This window comes from Anolis sagrei, chromosome 4 (genome assembly GCF_037176765.1).
Source record: "Anolis sagrei isolate rAnoSag1 chromosome 4, rAnoSag1.mat, whole genome shotgun sequence".
In the NCBI taxonomy this organism is placed as follows: Eukaryota; Metazoa; Chordata; class Lepidosauria; order Squamata; family Dactyloidae; genus Anolis; species Anolis sagrei.
This window is the reverse complement of record NC_090024.1, coordinates 186,494,397-186,517,142: the sequence shown is the minus strand read 5'-3', so window position 1 is coordinate 186,517,142 and position 22,746 is coordinate 186,494,397. Positions and strand designations below refer to the sequence as shown.

The following is a 22,746-nucleotide window of genomic DNA, read 5'->3' as shown; positions in this document are numbered from 1 at the left end:
CTTCGTTCCTTCGTTCCTTCAGCTTTGACTTTCTGTCTGTCCTCTCTCTTGTTTAACTAGCTGTTCCTGAGTTCCTCCTCACTCCCTCCTTGTGGCCCACTTTTCCTTCTGAGTCTCTCCCTTGTAAGTGTCTCTTGTTTTGGTGTCTATGTTTGTATATATATTTGTTTTTAGTTCTTTTAGGTTTTTGTGGCTGTTTTTGCTTCCCACTTTCCACTCACCCCTTCCTTGCTGTTTCGTCCTCGGCTTTTCCTCTCCTTTCTGCCCTCCTCGTCCTTGTCCTCTGCCTCCCGCCGCCGCTTCTGGACGCCGCCACCTGGCTGCTGCAATATATTTGCAGCCTTGTGGCTTTGGAGGGGGCTTGGGGCTTCTGCTTCCCTGCCAGCCGCCCCGGCTCACTGGCGTTTGCAGGGCTTGAGGCTTGAGAGGCCCTTCCGGGTTTGCGCGCTCTCGCGCAGGTTGGAGACGCCTCTCGCGAGCTTTCTGTCCTTGCGTTTTTTCGGGGCTCACTGCCTTGTAGACGCCGCACGGTCCAATGTTCTGTGCGGTGTGTTCCGCGCCTCCGCGCCGTGCCTCGTTCCCACTTGCTGAAAGAGGGGAAACGCTCCTTATTTTTAAAGGTAACGCTCCCTTTTTGGTTGAGGGTGAGGGGGGGAGGGAGGGAGAGTGGTAGAGTGGTAGCGTCTGTAGGGAGGGAATGGGAGTATGAGAGAGCGGAAATGTGTGAGAGAGTGAAGGAGCAGGAGGGACAGGGGGGAGAGGGACTTGGTTACCCCCTCACAGCCTTCTCTTCGATTCCCCTCCTGGGGGCTTACCGTGTTATTCCGAGTTGGCTGGTTGGCTAGTCTTAGAAATTAGATGTTAGGCCCATTCTGGCTCTCTTCCGGCTTTGTATCTTCGACCTCTTATTTCCTTCTGGTGGTTCAGGGAGGTTGCGCTAGTTCCCCTGCTGCCTCTTTGTTCTCTTTAGTCCTTTTTTTTTTTCCTCTTTTGGGTTTTATTCTCGTAGTGCGAAGTGGAGGCCGACGGCCTCTACGGCTCTTCCAAGCCGTGCTTTCCCCCCGGGCGCCAGCCCTCGAACCCGCCAGGTGGGGTTTGCAGTCGTCCTTGAGGGACAACTGCTCTTGCCCACCCCCGCGGGACCTCCAACGGGCTTCGCTAAGGAGGCTGACCTCTATTCCATCAGCCTGTGGGGCTTCTCTGCCCCTTGCCCTTCTGGGGGATGCACAGGCCCTAGAAGCTGCATGAGCTTCGCCGACCTGCTGCAGCCGCCATCACGCCTCCACCGGAAGTATTCTGTAGACATCTCTTTCCTGACTTCAAGCCTCTTTGAAATCCCATTTGTTTTAGAAAGTGCAGTGATTTGTCCAAGTCTGCACATCACATGAGTGGCTGCTACAAAGCTGACTGTGTCAAGTTTTTAGGGCTGCTAACTTTATCCACACCTTTCCTTCAAAATCCAAATGCCATCATCACTTGCTGAGGCATGCATAGTGTTTCATCTACATTCACTCTGGGATCTATGGCTGCAGTGCAATTGAGCATTGAAGCAAATAGCACTTCTTCTTATGGTTTGCCTTCAAGTCATTTCTGGCCTATCACAAGGTTTGCATGGAAAGACTTGTTTAGAACTGGTGTGTCATTGCCTTTCTGTTAGGTGAAGAGAGTGTAATTTGCTCAAGGTTGCCCTGTAGTTTTCATGGCAAGTTGGGCATTTGAATCCTAGGCTCTAGAGTTGTAGTCTAATGCTCAAAACACTATACCACACTGGATAACTTACTTCTGAGTAAATGTGTATAGCTCTAGATTCCTATTGCAAAAAGACAAATTCCTTAATCTGCTTTATGAGTGAGATTGATGCCATCCTCCAGATGCTGTTGGGACTGTAATTCCCAGCATTCCTGACCATTGGCTAGCTGGCTAGGGCTGCTGGGATTTTCAGATCAACAACATCTGCAAAGTTTCTGCTGATGGATTAGTGATACATCCAAGGAGTCCTTACAGAACTCATTTGATTTCTGCATTATTCAGGACCACTACCTCCTCCCCCAGGCAGACACTCTAGAGGAGTGTTGGCTTAGGGTGGACTCTTGTGTAAACTCAGCTTTGGGTAAAAGGGCATCTAGGCAGTGCTGAAACCCTTCCCTTCCTCTGATGTGTCCCTTTGCATGAAGGGATCAGAAATCTTGGGGATAGACAGTCCTTCTGCCATCAAGCAGGGGCGAAGAGGCTGTGTCTCTCATGAGCAAGTTTCTCCAGCAAGACTGCCAAAAGAAGATTAATGATTCTGTGAAATGGAAATCATCTTCTCCCTGTCTGTGGTGGCACCTAGGTGAAACTCCAGCTGGTGCTGCTGACAAGCTTGGGAGCTAATGCAGAACAGTAAAAAAAAATTAAATCTTTCCTATTCCTGCTCTCCTGTATCAGCTGTCCCACTGCCAGCACGCTGGGCCAGTATCCAGATTTTCCTACCCAGTGCTTTTTGGACTCTAACGCCATGTGGCAATGACAGTTGAGTTACTGTGAGAGCTGTAGTCCAAAAAGTAACTTCTTCAAGCCCTGCTCTTATTGAATCACCAAGAACCCTTGGCTTTGCACCAGCTATATAACAAATAATGTACAATCCCATGAATTTGCATTTACAATATCTATTCACTAGAAATGTGGTAAAATGGATTCATCTGTAAGAAGTGAAAGGCTGAATGTGCGTGTGCCTCAATTCTCCGTCTACACCTAGGATCCATATAAGAAAAATCCTCTAAGTTTTCTCCAAAGCTGCATATGTAAACATTGTGCACCAGGAAAATTTTCATTCATTCATTGATTCACTCATTCATTCAATTCCCTTCCCTGATGCCAATTAGATTCTCAATCTGGGTTTGTTGTTTTGTTGTTGTTTATTCGTTCAGTTGCTTCTGACTCTTTGTGATCTCATGGACCAGTCCATGTGATCCCTGGGGAATGTAATGGCAACCCACCCCAGTATTCTTGCCAAAAAAACTAAATGGACCAGTACAACCAGACATATGCTGGTATGCCTTTGGAAGATGGGACTTTCAGGTTGGAAGATGGTCAAAATGCTACTGGGAGGAGCAGAGGATAAGTTCAACTAGCCCCAGATGTGATGACACAGCTAGCTCAAAGCCAAAAGGAAGGCTAACGGCTGACACTGCTGTAGGTGAACAACTAATGTGATGCTCTAAAGATCAACATACTATAGGAACCTGGAATGTAAGATCTATGAGCCAGGGCAAACTGGATGTTGTTATTGGTAAGATGTCAAGACTAAAGATAGACATTCTGGGAGTCAGCGAACTGAAATGAACTGGAATGGGCCACTTCACATCAGATGACCACCAGATCTCAATCTAGGTAGGGCAGAGGTTTTAGATACAAGGGGAGGATGAAGACATTCCCCTCCCAAATAGGGATTCTTTCCCAATGAGATTTTTCTTCAGTCCTCTAAAAAGTGCTGCTAACATAGTTTAGCAATAACAGTTTAAGGATCTAAACAAACATGACAGGCAAACTTATAGTTGTTGCTGTGTGCCTCCAAGTCATTTCTGACTTATGCAACCCTAAGGCTTTCATGAGGTTTTCTTGGCAAGATTTGTTTAGTGACAGTATGCCTTTGCTTTCTTCTCAGGCTGTGGAAATGTGAGTTGCCCAAAGCTATCCAGCATGTTCCCATATCCAAGCAGTGATTTGAACCTTAGCCTCCAGAGTCCAGACTCCAGAGTCAAAGGCTCAAACCACAATGTCACATTGGCTCCACAGGCAGAGGAATGTAAGAGTTCTAAATTCAAACATTTTCCCACATCTCACTTTGCAATGCTAGAAACTGAAGGGAAATTTCATTTAGGGTAGCAGAATTGTTGGGGTTTTTTTGGGGGGGGGGCTATCAGTACTCTTATTTTGCTCCTCTGTAGCTACACCTATAAGAACTAATGTGAACTTCTTGTATTTTCAGTGTCCTCGCTGGATGGAATCTATTGACAACCAGGGCATGGCACTTCTAAGTTCTTGCATTATATTTCACTAGAAGAAGGGACATTTTTGGATTGAATATGTAGCTGGGACAAAAAGTACTCTAATCTAGAAACAGTGGATTTGTTGAGACAGTATGCCTACTTCATTATTCAGTTGCTTGTTTTGGAGGTGGGGGGGGGGGGAGCAACAAATACTTATTTTGGGAGGATGCAAAAGGCACATGGTTTTCAACAATGATACAGAGTGTTTGTCTGTCTGGGTTGCTGTGAGTTTTCCAGCTGTATGGCCATGTTCCAGAAGCATTCTCACCTGATGTTTCACCCACATCTATGACAGGCATCCTCAGAGGTTGTGAGGTTGTGAGGAGACTAGGCAAGTGAGGTTTAGCAATTAAATGCTAATCAAGGTGGACAATTGCAACATTGCCTCAAATGGACAAGAGTTCTTTCTCCCACCCTGGCCATTCCACAGATATATAAATCCCACTTGCCTAGTTTCAAGGCCACAGACCTCACACCTTCTGAGGATTCCTGCCATAGATGCAGGTGAAATGTCAGGAGAGAATGCTTCTGGAACATGGCCATGCAGCCTGGAAAATTCACAGCAGCCCAGTGATTCTGGCTACGAAAGCCTTCGACAATACATCATCTGTCTGTCTGTCTGTCTGTCTGTCTGTCTACCTATCTTCTTCCATCCCCCCACCTACCCACACTCACACCCACACCCACGCACACACATTTATCTTAATATATATATATACACTGAAGATCTAACTCTGTGTATTCTACAGCACAATGAGATTCTGTGAGAATGAAATGTGTCATCCTAGTGCATAATATTTGCTCAGCCAAAGCTTTAACTGATTAATAATTTTAATTGGCAGGATTGAGAATTTAGGTGCATCTTGGTTGAGAGACACTTTTGATTTTGTGAAGGTACTGCCAGAGGCAACTTGTGACTTCACTCATCATCATAATCATCACCATCAATTCATTTATATCTCATCCATCCCCTATTCAAGGTGACTTACAAAATTCTGAACAAATACTTCAAATATCTTCCATGTCAGCAGGGTGATGACTCCACTCCAGGCTTTAGTTGAAATATAGCTTGACTATTGTGGGGATAGGGTTCAGCACTTTGGAGAGCTCTTTAAAGTTTGGATTGCAGCCTTGAGCCAGTTTATCTCGCAACTGGTGTAAAAGCCACCTATTCTGTATTCTGTAACTCTATTAATAAAGAAAAATAAATTGTGAAAAAAGAGTCTTTAGTTCTTACACTGAGTTTAGAAAGACTACAAATTAAATTGTTACATTATCTTAACAATTATTTTCTTATCCCAAAAGGTTTTGGTGACATGAACATTCATTTAAATGCAATTGATTGGTTAAAAGGTAGGGTATTAATCATTTAAAACCACTTTGACATTAATATGACTTTTATTATACGCAACACAGGGGCTCTAGGTAAGTGTCTAAGAGTGGTACAACGTTTGTATTGAGACAAGAAAAATATTATTGCATTGCATAGGTGTGAGTTCTTTTTTGCATACAAATAAGGAGCTGCAGGCTGCAATACAAAACACATTTATTAGAGAGTAAACCCCCTGTAACACAGTAGGATTGCCTTTGAAAAATATGCAGAGAATTGCAAGGTTGACAATGACCTTAAAGTAAAATGAGAGTGGTATAAAACAGCCCAGATACACTGCAGAATTGGAGTCTGAGTCAGGCTCCAAATCCTTGTGGGGCTTGAAATATATGAAGAATAACATAATATTCTAGAACATGTACAAAGTGCTTTTCAGTTACCACCATTAGCCACATGTACACAGGATAAAGGGATTTCTATACCAGAGATCAACTTAGAAAAGGTTTCAGCTTCCCTGCACATCATTTGAACAGATGCAGTGCTTATTTGCTGGCACAAATAGTAAACTCATTTTTCCCTTCTGGCTTTTATGTTAATTCAGGAATGAGAATCATATATTGTTAGACTGTAACTCCCAGCATTCCTCACCATGGGTCATACTTTCTGGGGCTGCTGAGAGTTACAATCCCAAAACAGCCCCTTGCTTTAATTACTTTCATATTTTCCTTCCTATATGTTGCTTTCCCTGCCCAGAGAATACATGTTATGAAAACAGTGGTATCTCATTCCACTGATAGTCAGATACCAAAGCTGTCTACCTGTACAGAGGGTCCTTGATATTCCAGGAAAATTCGCTCTTGAATGCCAAAGTCCTTTAATGTCAGGAGTGACTTGAGAAACTGCAAGTTGCTTTTGGTGTGAGAGAATTGGCCATCTGCAAGGATATTGTCCAGAGGACACCTGGATGTTTTACCATCCTGTGGGAGGCTTCTCTCATGTACCCTCTTGGGAAGCTGGAGGTGACAGATGGGAGCTCACCCACTCCCTGGATTCAAACTGCTGACCTTTCAGTCATCAGTCCTGCAGGCACAAGGGTTTCACTCATTGACCCACCGGGGGCTCCAATCCTTGGATACTCAAGTCCCACTATATGCAATGACATAGTAAAGTGATGTCCCTTATATAAAAGAGGAAAATCAAGGTCTACTTTTTTTTAAAAAAAAAAGTTTTATTTATATTTGCAAGCCATGAATGATTGAATCTGTGGATACAGAGAGCTGGCTGTTCCCTTAGATCAGTGGTTCTCAACCTGTGGGTCCTTGGGTGTTTTGGCCTACAACTCCCAGAAGTCCTAGCTAGTTTACCAGCTGTTAGGATTTCTGGGAGTTGAAGGCCAAAACATCTGGGGACCCACAGGTTGAGAACCACTGCCTTAGATGACCATCTTTTAAAATAAATGATCTTGGCAATGGCTGATGACTGCTGCCTATAACTAGGTGATGAGCTTGCCTGGCCTATAAACTGCATCACTGTATATAATGTGACTGAACCATCCACATATTTTGGTATCATGGGGGATCCAGCAGATACACAGAGCCACTGCATAGGCTACATAATATTAAAAGTAATACATAAATAGCGAACCCTCTCCCCAGTGTCACTTCTTGCATAACATAAAAGACCTCAACTCATTCACCCACCACCTACCTACACCTATTTTATTGTTGATGATATCTCACTTTCCCCCTCCCCTCCAAAATGAAACTCAAAGAGGCTCAAAAATTTTTAAAAAAAATTAAAAAATTAAAATTATTAAAAATGTCAAAAAAGCAAATATTAAAATATAATTAAATTATTTAGAAAATCAGTTGATTGCACACCTGAGTAAAAGGGAAAAATACAATGAAAACTCCTTAAAATTAAATTTTGTTACTATTCAGCCATGGCAAGATACTCCTTTAACAACCTAAAATCTATGCATCCATCCCAATTTGTACAATGACTAAAGAAGCCTGTTCACATCATCCTTTTTCGATACAGCTGCTGGAAATGCAGAGTCTTAATTACACAACATCTGCGCAGCATTAAATCAATGCACCCATTTAGAATCAGTCAGAATCAGTCAGAAACTGTGGTCCTGGTGGAATACTGGAAATAACACTTGCAAGTGCCTCCAGGCTGGAAGAGGAGTCAGTATTTTAAAAGGCTTTTGCTTGTTCTGGATGTCGCCAGGGGTTTGATGCCTTGTCAGAGGAACTGGTTGAAGACAGCTTTCCTTGTTAGAAATTCCAGATGTTCACACTGACAGATCCTTTTCATTAGTATTAATGGAATAATACTAGAAGAAGAAATCTACATGTTGTTAAATGAAGTTGGAAACCAAGTGGGTAAGCCAAAGTGCCCCTGAGTAGCATCTATGTTAGCAAAGCACCAGGCTTCCAAAATAAATTCAGTACCTTGGATAGGTAAAATTCAGTCTGAAAACCCAGCACTACTAACTCTTTTCACCAGAGCCCAACATTTTTACTTTTTAAAACTGTAACTTGTGGAATTTCCCAGCTGGCAGCAATCCAAATAAGCAATGTTTCCAAGTAATGTTTTTGGAAGAGAAGGTATCTATGTAGCACTTCTTGTGAACATAGTGCTCCAAGAAGAAATAGAGCAGATCTCTGCCTAATGGATTTCCAGCCTAAACTAGACCTAGAGATGGAGGAGACCAAGGACAAATGAAGGCAGCAAAAGAGTATGTGATTTTCGCATATATAATTCCTACAATTCATGCTCAATTGATTGATTTCCACTTTGTTCTCATGTCCTTTGCTTTGACCGATGAAAACCCCGCATGGACCTCTCATATGAGCATGCCTCTGTATTATGAGAATGTGAAGCCCTTTAAGAGGCACTTACAGTCTTAATCTTTGAGTGTTACAGGTAATTGAAAAAGACAAAAGCAACCAGTGAATCCAATCAACTGCTTGCAAGAATGACAACTGGGAGTTGGGACAAAATTTGTAGAAGGAGAGCACCTCCGGTGAGCCTCTGCAAATGCAATAACCTCTCCCTGAAAAGGATGGACTTGCAGCCCTATTTAACCATATTTATCCCCAGTCAGGTACATTTATTCCAACATGACCAAGTTTCAAACATATGTATGCTTAGGATCAGGTGTTTGCAATACTTGCATATGTTTTCTTTGGGAAACCTTTCCCCAGCTCTCTCTCTTTCATGCATTAAAAAGGAATGTTATGAATTTCACTTTCAAAAAACCTAAAATGAAATCCAAAAGGAACTCTTCCCTCCTCCTTATATAATCAGAAGAGACATTCACTGCAGTACTAAGGAGAAAACATTTCCATCTTTTCTTCTGATGCTAAGAAAAGCATTTCTTAGTATTTGCAAACATTGTTAGAAGAATCGGATCAGGAATGGGAAAGAGTGGCCCTAAAAAGGCTACTGAACTGCAGCCCCCATCCCCCAGGTAAGCTGAGCAATGGCATGAACAGCAACACATGAGCATCTGGAGGGCCACTCATTATTTGTTTATAACTGAGATAAAAGTGAGCATGCAGCTAACTATTTTGTAGTTGCTTAATAAAAAGATACCCAAAGTTATGGGCATGGCAAGAAGAAACCATGTTGTCTATCACAGATGATGACTTGACTATTGACCATAGTGGTTGATGTTGTTTATCCATTCAGTTGCTTCCAACTCTTCATGACCTCATGGACCAGCCCACGCCAGAGCTCCCTGTTGGCTATTGCCACCCCCAGCTCCTTCAAATCAAGCCAATCACTTCCTTTTTCCTTCCATTTTCCCTAGCATCATTATCTTCTCCAAGCTTTCCTGTCTTCTCATTATGTGGCCAAAATACTTCATCCTTTCCTCTAATATCCTTCCCTCCAGTGAACTGTCAGGCATTATTTCCTGGAGCATGGACTGGTTTAATCTTATTGCGGTCCAAGGCACTCTCAGAATTTTCCTCCAACACCACAGTTCACAGTTCACTTTGGACCAAACATCTAGATCAGTGATTCACAACCTTTGCTTCTCCAAATGTTTCGAATTTCACCTTCCAGAAAGATACTGTGCTCCAAAACATCTAAAGCAGTGGTTTCCAAACTTTGCTTCTCCGGTTATTTTGGACATCAGCTCCCAGAAGCTCCAGCCACTTTGGCCAACAGATTGGAAGATGAAGTCCAAAACATCAGAAGATCAAAGTTTAAGAAACACCGATCTGTAGAACCAAATACTGAGAAGCGTTGAACCAGAGTTTCTCTAACAGATAATTTTAAAGTACCTTACTAAACATAACATTTTTGGATTCTGTTGGATAGAGCAATCACAGTTAAAATGATATGATATAACTGTGTAAATACACTTCATGTGGAGATGAGTATATGTGGCACAGTTGTGGTGCTTTCTCCTGAGGTTTAATGACTGTGCATGCAGTTACAGCTTTCATATGTGTTCTATTTCTGTGCAGTTGCCACTTTGTAAATGTTGATGAATACATGGCTTAGCTTGTATGTACATACACAGATTTGGAGGTATGTGTGTGTGGATCACTTGTCAGATAAATAGTGTCTATCCATCAGCATAGAGCTTTTGTATGCCTGGAGACCAGGACTGAAGGCTTTCATCTGATTGGATGCTGTGAATATTGATCACTGCTTGATGAATCTGCACTGTCCTACTGAGTAATTACAGGCCGTTTCACAGTGTACTATCATCCATCAAACTCCTGGTAAGAATAAAGGGAAAAAAACCAGCCAGATATTTGGAAAGAGCTTCCCTTTCCTTTCCTGCTTCTTTCTCACTCTTACTCTCTTCTCATCCACACCAGTGTTACTCAAAGTTGTGGGAGCAGCATTGCCAGTCCCTGCTGAGTTTCCAGAAAGAAACAATAGTCATCAATCAGCACAAATATGATACCAATTATTGGAACATGGGGGAAAGTTGCCAATCCCCACATCAGATAGAAGTGGCAATATAGGCACCACTCAGCATAGACTATATTTACCTTCCTATAGCTATTACTCCTAAAGTTTGAAGGTGGTGTTGTTGAACGCCAGATCTGTCAACGGAAAAACGACCTGGATCCAGGATTTAATCCTGGAGGAGCGGGCAGATCTGGCGTGCATCACGGAGACCTGGCTGGATGAAGCGGGGGGCGTAAATCTCTCCCAGCTTTGTCCTCCAGGCTTCTCCGTGCAACACCAACCAAGAGCCGGAGGACGGGGAGGCGGGGTCGCAGTGGTCTATAGAGATTCCATCCATCTGACCAGGAGTCCCATCCTGCAGACCACAAATTTCGAATGCGTCCACCTGAGGGTGGGTGACCGGGACAGAATAGGGATTCTTGTAGTGTACCGTCCACCTCGCTGCACTACAGTCTCCCTGCCTGAGCTAGCGGGGGTGGTCTCGAGCCTGGTGGTGGAGTCCCAACGGCTCCTTGTGCTGGGGGACTTCAACATCCATGCCGAGGCGACCCTCACAGGAGCGGCTCAGGACTTCATGTCTGCCATGGCAACCATGGGGCTGTCCCAGCAAATAACTGGCCCCACCCACTGTGCTGGACACACATTGGACTTGGTTTTCTGCCAGGGATGGGAGCAGGGTGGCGGTGTGGAGGAGTTGTCTATCTCTCCGTTGCCATGGACCGACCACTTCCTGATCAGATTCAGGCTCACTGCGCCCCCTAACCTCCGCAAAGGTGGAGGACCCATTAAGATGGTCCGCCCCAGGAGGCTTATGGATCCGAATGGATTCCTGACGGCTCTTGGGGATTTTCCCGCCACCTTGGTAGGTGACCATGTCGAGGCCTTGGTCGCTCTCTGGAATGGGGAGATGACCAGGGCAATTGACAGGATCGCTCCGGAACGTCCCCTCTCAAGTAACTGAGCTAAACCAGCTCCTTGGTTCACTGAGGAGCTGGCAGCGATGAAGCGAAGGAAGAGGGAACTAGAGAGCGTGTGGCGCTCAGACCCAAGCGAGCCAAATCGAGCACGGTTTGTGTCCTTTCTAAGGGCATATGCCGCGGCAATAAAAGCCGCAAAGAAAACTTTCTTTGCGGCTACTATTGCGTCTGCAAAAAACCGTCCGGCGGAGTTGTTTCGGATTGTCAGAGGTCTTTTAACTCCCCCTACCTCAGGTGGGAGCCCTGACAATTCGGCCACGCGCTGTGAAGCATTTGCTCGGTTCTTTGCAGACAAAGTCGCTTTGATCCGTTCTGGGCTGGACGCCACATTAAATGCAGTCTCTGTGGATGTGACACAAGCACCTGCTTGTCCTATTTTGATGGATTCTTTTCAGTTTGTGAAACCCGAGGATATGGACAAGATACTTGGAGGAATGAGGCCTACCACGTCCATCCTAGACCCCTGCCCATCCTGGCTTCTGAAAGAGGCCAGAGGGGGATTGGCTGAGTGGGTAACGGTGGTGGTTAATGCCTCCCTTCGGGAAGGCACGATTCCAGCGAGCCTAAAACAGGCTATTATAAAGCCGCTGTTGAAGAAACCATCACTAGACCCCACTAAATTCGACAACTTTCGGCCTGTTTCCAATCTTCCCTTCTTGGGCAAAGTCATGGAAAGCGTGGTGGCCTCACAACTCCAGGTATTCTTGAGAGACACGGATTATCTGGATCCGGCACAGTCTGGCTTCAGACCGGGACATGGTACCGAGACGGTCTTGGTCGCCTTAGTGCGCCGGGAGCTAGACAGGGGGAGTGTGTCCCTGTTGGTGCTTCTGGACCTCTCAGCGGCCTTCGATACCGTCGACCACGGTATTCTTCTGGGACGCCTTGCAGAGATGGGCCTTGGGGGCACCGCTTTGCGGTGGCTCCAGTCATTTCTGGAGGGTCGTACCCAGAAGGTGTTATTGGGGGACTCCTGTTCGACACCACAGCCTTTGACCTGTGGTGTTCCTCAGGGCTCCATACTGTCCCCCATGCTGTTTAACATCTACATGAAGCCGCTGGGTGAGATCATCCGGAGTTTCGGGGTGCGGTGTCACCTGTACGCAGATGACGTCCAACTCTGTCACTCCTTCCCACCTGCTACTAAGGAGGCTGTCGAGGTCCTGAACCGGTGCCTGGCCGCTGTGACGGTCTGGATGAGGGCGAACAAACTGAAATTAAATCCAGACAAGACAGAGGTACTCCTGGTCAGTCGCAAGGCCGAACAGGGTATAGGGTTACAGCCTGTGCTGGACGGGGTCACACTCCCCTTGAAGGCGCAGGTTCGCAGCTTGGGTGTGACCCTGGACTCATCGCTGAGCCTGGATCCCCAGGTTTCAGCGGTGACCAGGGGAGCATTTGCACAGCTCCGGCTCGTGCGCCAGCTGCGCCCGTATCTTGGGAAGTCTGACTTGGCCACGGTAGTACACGCTTTGGTCACATCCCGCCTCAACTACTGCAACGCTCTCTACGTGGGGCTGCCCTTGAAGACGGCCCAGAAGCTCCAGCTAGTCCAGCGCGCGGCAGCCATGTTGTTAACCGGAGCGGGACGCAGGGAGCGCACAACGCCCTTGCTGTCCCAGCTCCACTGGCTGCCGATCAGCTACCGGGCCCAATTTAAGGTGCTGGTGCTAACCTACAAAGCCCTAAACAGTTCCGGCCCAAAATACCTTGAGTACCGCATCTCGGCCTATGAGCCCACGAGGACCTTGAGATCATCCGGGGAGGCCCTTCTCTCGATCCCGCCTGCCTCACAGGCACGTCTGGCGGGGACTAGAGAGCGGGCCTTCTCGGTGGTGGCCCCCCGGCTGTGGAACTCCCTCCCTGCTGAAATCAGACAGGCACCTTCACTCATGGCCTTCCGCAAGGGCCTGAAAACCTGGCTCTTCGAAAAGGCCTTCAATTAAGTGCTATGTTTTTGGAACGACCACCGGAATGGACTATGACTACGAGATTGATTATGACCCAAACAAGACGAAGCGGATTTTTAGTTTATTAGCTGTGTGTTAGTAAGATGTATGTTATGGTCCTGATCTATTGTAATTGTTGTCTTTATGTTCTATGTTCTGTACACCGCCACGAGTCGCCTTCGGGCTGAGAGTGGCGGTTAACAAATGCAAATAATAAATAAATAAATAAATAAAGGTAAAATATTCCTGGAAACTTCTATCTGAAGAAGTACACAAGACAATTTGCATGAATTGCAGCTGTTTGGCACTATTTTAATTGCCGTAATTCCATCCTATGGAATCCTGAGATTTGTAGTTTGTTGCAGCAATGGAGCTCTCTGACAGAGAACTATACATATCTCACAAAACTACAAATTCCAGAATTCCACAGCATGGAGTCATGGCAGTTAATGTGGGTCAAATTGCTATAATTCTGCAGTGTGGATATAAGCTCAGTCTGCAAAGAAGTGCTACCAATTTCATTCTCTCAGTCTCTAAGGTGCAGCTAGAAGATCCCTTTGCATAATGATATTCCGGACTAACATGGCTATGACTTTGAATTCCTAGAGATCTCATTCATGTCACTAGAAATGACTGTGTTGACTGATTGTAAGTAAAAAGTTGTAAATGCCATGTTGATTTATACAGTGATCCATTTAAAATGAGGTTCTTAGGAGAAAGAAACAGAAGCAAAATCTTAGGGGGCAGATTTCTGAAGGAACCAGGCATGTAGCCGGGGGGGGGGGGGCTTTGGGGCTTCAGCCCCCCCCCCCCCCCCCGAAATTCTCATGGTGGTTCGCGAAAAGGCCTTACTGGTGCATTATTTAAACTGTTATGTTTATTTATATCATGATCTGATCACCATACTCAGTATATCCCATATGCATGGGGGTATTGGGGTAACGATACAAAAGGTTTGCTAGGGTAGACCCTCTTTCACTTAGACTCAGCCCCCCCAAAAAACAAACTCACCCCCCCCCCCCCCGAATCGAAATCCTGGCTACGGGCCTGAAAGGAACCATAGCTTTTTGAGGACTAGACAATGAAAAAGTAAAACAATGCATTGCAAAATAATTATTGATCCCTCAGCTGTAATGTTAATTGCTACATTTTGGGAGGCAGGCCTGAGCACACATCTTCTAACTCTCATGGGCTCTATACAAAAGAAAATAAGTGTTGTGGTAGAGCAGAACAAGGCCTCTCTACCTAGCATCCTGTTCCTACCATGACCAACCAGTTGCTCCTTGGGAAGCTCACAAGCAGGACATGAGCTGAAAGTAACCTCACAGGAATGTGTTCCCTAGCAATTTTTTTCCAGAAACATATTGCCTCTGATACTATATGATGCAGGCATCATGTCTAGCAGCTTGATACAGAAAGGGGCTTCTGTTTCTTGGAACTGCTCAGGAGCTCCAATCATCATAATCTGGTCTTGAATATAGTGCAAAGGCAGTACCCATCTTGTGCTAGTAACCTCTGTATCCTGAATGCTAAAAACATACTGCTTCCGCGCTGAGTTTCATTTTGGATTGTCACGTTGCAGCTTCCACTAGGTCTATCCCTCTATGTATTTATCTAATCATTTCATGTGACAGCCACAACTACACTTGCAGCCTTCACGTCTGATCTGCTTTCAGCAGTACTTGAAGTTAGCTTTGGAACCCAGGCAAGTAATCACATTGTCAGAGCTCACCACAGGAGCAAATTGGTATGTCTGGAAACAATAGACAAGAGTCTTAGGTAAAACCCTGTGGTGTCTATTGGAAAGTTGTGCCTAAAATTTACTGGATTAGCAAAAGAATCAGGGCGATATCTGAGCTTGAGAAACTTCTAACTATATGATGATGTGCTCCCAAACAATCTATGTGGCAGATGTAACCTATATATGGCAGACATAGCATATGGACTTTCTGGTTGATTGGCAGACATGGTGTCTCTGCCCTGAAAAGCATTCAGAACCATACAGATAGTGTAAGCATCAAACAAAATGGTAGTAGACTTCTAGATGAGAAACAGCATTATGTGGTGGTTTGAATGCTGAACTGGGACTCTGGGAGGCCACGGTTCCCATCCCTATTAAATAATGTAAACTTACTGAATGATCTTGGGCAAGTCACACTCTCACGCCCAGAGCAATACAATGAGAAATCTCCTCTGAACAAAACAAAAGAAACCCAGGTTCATGTTATGGTCTCCATAAGTTGAAAGTGGCTTGAAGACACACACAAAAAGATCAAATCACGTTAGATTGCAAAATGGTGTCATATTTTTAATGCATTCCCTTGTAAAGGAAGCAGAGATCTGAATCCTTGTTGTTTCTTTCAACTATAAACCAGTCCCACTGAATTAATGGAGCTCCTTAAGTGTTGACTTATCAATCTACCATTGACTCAATAGATCTACATTAGTTCGAATTAACAATGAGATTTAGGATACAAAATCCTCCTAACATGTAAAAAAAAGTAGCTCATAAACAGCACAGGGGAAGTCAATGGGTTGTGGTCATGTAGCCACTGTTGTCACCACTCCTAGCTAGACAAAGAGCAACGTGTGAGCTTTAGCTATGACTTGCTTCCCTCCTTCTTCCTGATTACACCTGTTCTGGCATTGGAAGAAATGCCCACAAGACTAGGTAATTCCCTCTCCTTCTTCCTGGTCATACTGGAGGATCCCCTCCTTCATGATGGTTGAACTGGTGTTCTGTTCTGATGTCAGCAGAGGTGCATGCAATGGCTAGAAGCTTTTATCTGTAAAAGCTCTGGCTCTGTGGCCAGATAGGAGTAGTGGCAACATGGAGGAGGTAAGATGTGTAGCACCCCAGCGAAGCAGCTTCGATGTGATCCTACTGCAGGAAACCTTGGCAGTGGAGTAGTGTCTCTGTTGAAGGACATAAATGTGTGTTCTAGAAACTAGACAGTCTGTCACTTATCTCCAAAGGTGGAAAATTTTTGTCTCATTGTCAGTTTTGAAGTAAGATCATTCAGCTTCTGTAGAGGGAGAGAACAAAGGATGCCCACTTATGCTTTACCAGTGGTAACAAAATATTTTGGGTTAGATCCCATAGGTGAATAAAGGGTGGTTTGTTCACTTTCTCTTTCACAATAACAACAAAAACAACATTTGGAAAGCAAAAATGGGCAAGCAGGCAGAAAGAAGGTTGTTGTTATGGTGAAAAAAATTCTCAAATATCTGTTCAGAGTATCATAGTTTTAGCAAGATGTTATTATAAATGTTATATAAATCCAAAATTATACATAATAGCTAAAATAATCACTTTAAAATATACATCTAAGGATGAGCAATTAAAATTAATCAAAGCAAAGCAATTACTAAAATGCAGGTTGAAATTAAAGCATCTTAAATGTTGTTTTGTTTAAAGAAAGAACATAAGAAACCAATTGTATGAACTCAAGGAAGTCCTACTCTCTCAATCTCAGAATAAGGCAATGGCAAGTCCATTTTGAACAAATCTTGCCAAGAAAGCCTTGAGCTGTGTTGGAAATGATTTGAAGGCATACATCACAAACAAAAGTAACGATAATGGAGTCTCATGGGGTTCCAGGAGTAGTTAATTCTATTTTTAAAACATCAAATTCATACATGCACATGCATATAGTACCTGTCAATCTAGCATCTTTTAATGATGGGTCAGAGAGCTGGACCTGAAATGTCTTAAATGCACAGAGAGTCTGATCCAAGTACACCCTGTCCTTGAGACATGCTCTCTATCCCGGCATTATTATTAACAACCCAGCACTCTTCTGGAAACATGTTTGCTGAAAGAAATGTAGTTTAATACTGAGTGTGTCTTTGCTCAGATTACAGTGGCAAGGAAGCCCAAGCAAAGGATAGTTTACAATTATTTATTATCCCTTCTTTTCATGCACCAGCAGATGAATGGTAGGTATTACAGTTCCCATGATGTGAGGTTAGCACAGATATTACTCATCCCACCACACCTGCCTGGAGCATTCCCAGATTTATGGCGCTTAGAGAAAGGTTGCTTGATGTTGGAGAGCCCTGCATCCCTTTATCATTTCACCATATTTATTTTCTTATTTTTCTTAAGTTATTAGTTCCCATATATTTCACATATAGAGCAGGCTGAAAAATTGCACATAAAGTATCTACAGTCCGCACCAGAGGAAGAAAGAGAGAAAACACAAAGCTGACTTCATGGGGTGACAAACAGGATTGTAGCTGTTACAGATGGAGGGAAAAATCATGCCGAGGTATCTGCCTTTCATCAGTACTTCAAAATGGACAGCACACCTGTTAATCTAACACTTGATACTGAGTTCACACATCTGCCAATAAACCTAGTGGAAGTGATGTTAATTTGTGGGCTTAGCTGTATACCTTTTGGGTGTGATTTGTTCCTTCGTTTAGTTAAAAAGGAAAACGCCAGGCTGTTCAAATGGAGTTTGAGGTAAGCCCTCTTTACACAGCCAGATTGTCACTGATAAAAGGGGAAGTGACAGGTATATGAAGGCAACACAGCAACATATTTCTGGAGAGATATGGCCTCAATATTTGTTCATTTCCCTCAGGGACCCTAGTGTATTTAACAGATTGCTACCAAATTTCAGCAGCAAACTACCAGTTCCTTAAAAAAATTAAATTCTGAAAAGTACTGGAAAACTAAAAGAGAGAGAAAGAGTATTCGAATACACATGAGGCCTACAAACTACACTTTGCCCATCACAGCAATGCAGGAAGGATGACCGGGGAAGATCCAGTAGACTGAAATTGGCAGCATAGAGAGGCTGGTGATATGCTCCCCAGATGGACTGAGAAGGAACTTGCTCTCTCTTGTTGTTTGCTGTCGTGTGTCTTCAACCCTCTCGCTGGGTTTTCTGGGAGTGAGAGTGTGTGACTCACTCACAGTCACTCAGTGGGTCTCCATGGCCAAGCATGGAATCAAACCCTGGCCTCCAGAGATGAAGTCTACTGCTCAACCCACTGCGCCACACTGACTCTCCTCTCCCTCTAATCTGCTTGATTTATGCCATCCACCACCGCCAGCCAAAAAGACTTTGGATTGGTTGAATCTTTCAGAAATATTTCATCAGTCAGTTCATACTGTACATTAACCTCTTGGACATGTGTCATGAAATCTACCTTTCAGTCGACTAGGCCGAAGCCTGCATGACAGTGGCTGTAATCTTGGAAGGCAGGCAGAGCAGGAGGAGGAGTCAAGCCGACTCCTGATTGGGTATAGCAATTGGGGGAGGAGTCGGTAGAGAGAGGGAAAATAAGCTGCCAGCTTTTGACAGGGAGAGAAGGGTCTTGAGATCAGACAGGGAAAGAAGTGATTTTTGGAGGAGAGGAAGCGAGATAGAGCAGGGATCTGACAGAAAAGGAAGAGCTTTTAGTGAGCCTTAAGTTGAGGGAATAGGCTGAGACAAAGGCTAGGATTTTTACTGTGTTGTTAGGGCCAGTAAAAGAAAGATTTGTCTCCTTATACTAGGGACAGTATAGGGGAGCTTATTGCCCTGTGCAGACAGGAGTCTGTTCTCAACTGATACTGTGTCTAAAGATAGAACAGTATGTTTAAGGAGTCTCACAGTTGTTAAAAGCTTTTCTGTCAGGGAAACTGTTTAAGTAACCAAGTTTCTGCAACTGAATCACGCTCCTGTACCACTCATTTCTATGAGATGTTGTTAGTATAAAGTTCAATAAACTCTTTCTAGTTAACTTTCAACTGGTGTATGCCTCAATCTATCCATTTCCTCAGAACTCATTCTGTCAAACCATTTTAAAGTCCAGTCAGCCAGTGAGGAAGCCATAGAAGAACAAGGGCTCAAACACCCCTTACCTATACCTATAACACCTTTGGTTCCTCAGGCCAATAATTCTGAGATGGTGGCGGCTAATACTATCAAGAACATTCGGTCTTTGACATATTTAACATAGGGTCAGCCTTTAACTTCGTTATATTGGTGGCAGCGGTGGGATTGATTGTTTGTCCACCCTGCCCAGACAGCCTTTAATTACGTTATAATATGTATGGCCAAATAGATACAGTTGCGCCATTCCAGTTATACTGCCACAAAATGGAGTTGTGATAATCTGGGGTCTGTGCTTGTCAATAAAGGTGTGGAGTTTTCAGTATCAAGGATAGTTTAGAGTGGACAATCAAAATGACTCCCCGAGTCTCAGTGCTTCTCCCAATATGTCCTAGTCCTGAAGCATTTTCCCTGTGTGGAAAGACTACAAGTTGGATATCCCATATCTGAAATGTTTGGGACCAGAAGTGTTTTGATTTTGGATTCCCCCCCCCCCCCCCCAGATTTTGGAATATTTATTATTAGAATATTAATGCTAATAATAAATATTCCAAAATCTGAAAAAAAATCCATTAGCCTATTAATGTAGCCCCCGGTTAAATCCCTATGCTGGCAGGACTGAAGACCGACAGGTCCTAGGTTCTAATCTGCGGAGAGCGCGAATGAGCTCCCTCTATCAGCTCCAACTCCTCATGTGGGGACACAAGAGAAGCCTCCTGATAAAACATTAAAACATCCAGGTGTCCCCTGGGCAATGTACTTGCAGGCAGCCAGTTCTCTCACCCCAAAAGTGACCTGCAGTTTTTGTTGTCACAACCAAAAAAGCATATTAATAATAATTCTTGGAAAGGGAACCAAAGCCTAAACACAAAATTGGCTTATGTTTCATATATACTTTCTACATATAGCCTGAAAGTAATTTTATAAAAATTCTTTAAATAATGCATAAAACAAAGCTGGTGCATAATGGATCATCAGAAAGCAAAGGTGTTACTATCTCTGCCACACATGTGGACAATTTCAGATTTTGGAGTATTTCAGAAATTGAAATTCTAGATAAGGGTTGTGCGACATATATAGCACTTATACTTCCTAGTTTAGATACAAAAGGTGACTTCTAGGAGTGGGATTTGAAGTAGGTAGAGAAAGGTTTTACTGCCTCTCTCATACAGCTTAAATTTTGCTGTACGCTTATAAGCAGCAAATGCCCAGAGAGAGACAGTTTATCAGAGGAGAAGCAGCTAGAAGTAAATTAAACCAGTCCAGCTCACACATAAAGTAATTCAAGAAGTTCATGGAAGTTGAAGGGAGGCACAGGGCAACAACATCTCAGCTGGTCCAGAAGTTGGTACAATAAACTAATAGTCCAGATAACCAGAGTCAAAGGGGATAATAAAAAGAGATATCAAACATAATCAATCCAAAGGTCAAGAATGCCAATAAATACACAAACACCAAGAGGACCATCATTTGGATAATCTGAATGCTTGGGAACAACAAGCAGCTTCAGGGAGATTTATAGATGGGCGATTCTGGGTGTCAGGTGCTTGATTAATCAGTGTTTCCTATTTAATAGATGTTTGCAGTTCTCTTATTTGTCTCTTCACTTGTCCTTAAGGATGTGGACATTTCCTCATCTATCCATCAAATCATGCTGAGGGGAAAGCCCCTGAGCAGCTTCAGCCACCAGATTCAGGGATGGAGCCTTCACCAGGAGTAAGAAACCTCTCATGTTCCAGCTCTTGTGCATCAGATTCCTAACCATAGTGAGTTATGGTAATTAGGAACTAGAACTCACTGCGTATCCCCATTGTCCATGCTATCTGGGGGATTCTGAGAACTGAAGTAAAAAAGAGATTTTCCAGAATATTGTCGAAGGGTTTCATAGCCGGAATCACTGGGTTGTTGTAGGTTTTTTCGGGCTATATGGCCATGTTCTAGAGGCATTCTCTCCTGACGTTTCGCCTGCATCTATGGCAAGCATCCTCAGAGGTAGTGAGGTCACCTCACTACCTCTGAGGATGCTTGCCATAGATGCAGGCGAAACGTCAGGAGAGAATGCCTCTAGAACATGGCCATATAGCCCAAAAAAACCTACAACCCAGATTTTCCAGACTCTGCTCTTAATAAAAATAGAACCCTAAATAATTTCTGAATTGTGAATTGTGAGTAGAGGAGGTTGGTGGCTCTGTTAGTGTAGGACAAAACAAATCTCTCTTTTTCAATCACAGCACCTCTGCACTTCTTTTGGTTATATGGAATCCATCCAAGCTTAATTTTTAGCACTTGGATAGTTCAAGTACAACCTGAAGCAGCTGTAAAGAGGCTGATGTGAAAATTGAGGATTGCTTTAAACCAAGGGTAGATTTCAAATCTCTCTCTTATCTCTCTCTCTCTATATCTCTCTCTCACCCACACAATCATGGAGCTACACAATCATGTTCAGCTGATTCTGACTGTGGAAGATTCAGAGAAATGAAAGGAAATACATCTTAACACAACACTTAAATAAATTATGTAAATTCCTATTTTGTTGGAGTCAAGATTCTTTATAAAAATACCAATTATGTGCCTCCTACGATTTGTTGAAAAACAAGGCGCGACTTCCCTTGAAAATTCACATCTTTGTGAGACTTGTGGTGCTTTTTAGTTAAATCAAATATTCTTCTTATGAAATATGGCAATCTGTATTTTGGACTCAGAGGCCTTTCAGAAGACTTTGTGTGAGAGGACCTGTGTTTTTTAAAGTGATAATCCTGTTGTTGTTGTTGTGAGCTGTTAAGTTGTTTCCAGTATATGGTGACTCCACGCTGACCCTATCATGGGGCATTTCTGGGAATGAGAGTGTGCAACTCACCCAAGATCATTCAATAGATTTTCTTTTGTAAAATCATTTTATTTAGTATAATTGAGTTATTTACAGAATAATAAAAATAGTTACTAAAAAAAGGAGGGAGGAAAGGAAGTGCTAGATAAAGTACACTAAAAAAAACACAAGAAAAGAAAAGAAAAAGGGGGGACAGGGAAGGTTAAGGGAGTATTGTAACTTCCAATGTTCTTTGTCATAGTAAAAATTGTTGTCCTTTTTGTTTAAGATTTCTTATTTTCATCTTCCCCTTTCCATTCATCTATTCAGTGAATCAATTGTTTCTTTAATTTTTCTTTCTTTCTTTGCCTATATAACTATTTTCATCTTTTCTCGTTTCAAATATTCTTTAACAAGTAGCCAATCCATATGCTTTTTAGGTTTTCCTTGGTGTTTTAATATCCATATTCATAATCTCCATTATTTTTATTATCCATTGTTCTATTTGAGTTGTTTCTTTTACTCTCCAATTTTTCACATACACTATTCTTGCTGCTGTTACTAAATAGTTGACAAGTATTTCTTTGTTCTTCTCCTTCTCCATATCAATTAATCTGAATAAGAAATGTTCTGGTTTCAATTGCACTTTTACATCTAACATTTTCTGTATTGTTTCCTGTATTTCACTCCTTTATTTTCTTGCAGCTCTGCATGTCCACCACATATGGTAGAATGTGCCTACTTGAGAATAGCACTTTCAGCATTTCTTTTGTAAATTTTTGTATCATTTTGCCACTTTTTGAGGAGTTATATACCATTTGGTACATCATTTTGTATCAATTTTCCTCTAAGTCAGTGGTTCTCAACCTGTGGGTCCCCAGGTG

The 22,746-nt window shown here is 43.3% G+C and overlaps 1 protein-coding gene across 1 annotated transcript in view; it reads left to right on the top strand.

The window, feature by feature from the left end:
- Window positions 1–705: 705 nt before the first annotated feature.
- LOC132773387 (armadillo repeat-containing protein 12-like) overlaps window positions 706–22,746 on the top strand; it is a 72,015-nt gene continuing 49,974 nt past the window's right edge. Inside the window, exons 1-2 of the mRNA XM_067467103.1 lie at window positions 706–723; window positions 1,010–1,088. Coding sequence (XP_067323204.1) covers window positions 706–723; window positions 1,010–1,088 — 97 coding nt within the window. The remainder of the gene's footprint in view (window positions 724–1,009; window positions 1,089–22,746) is intronic.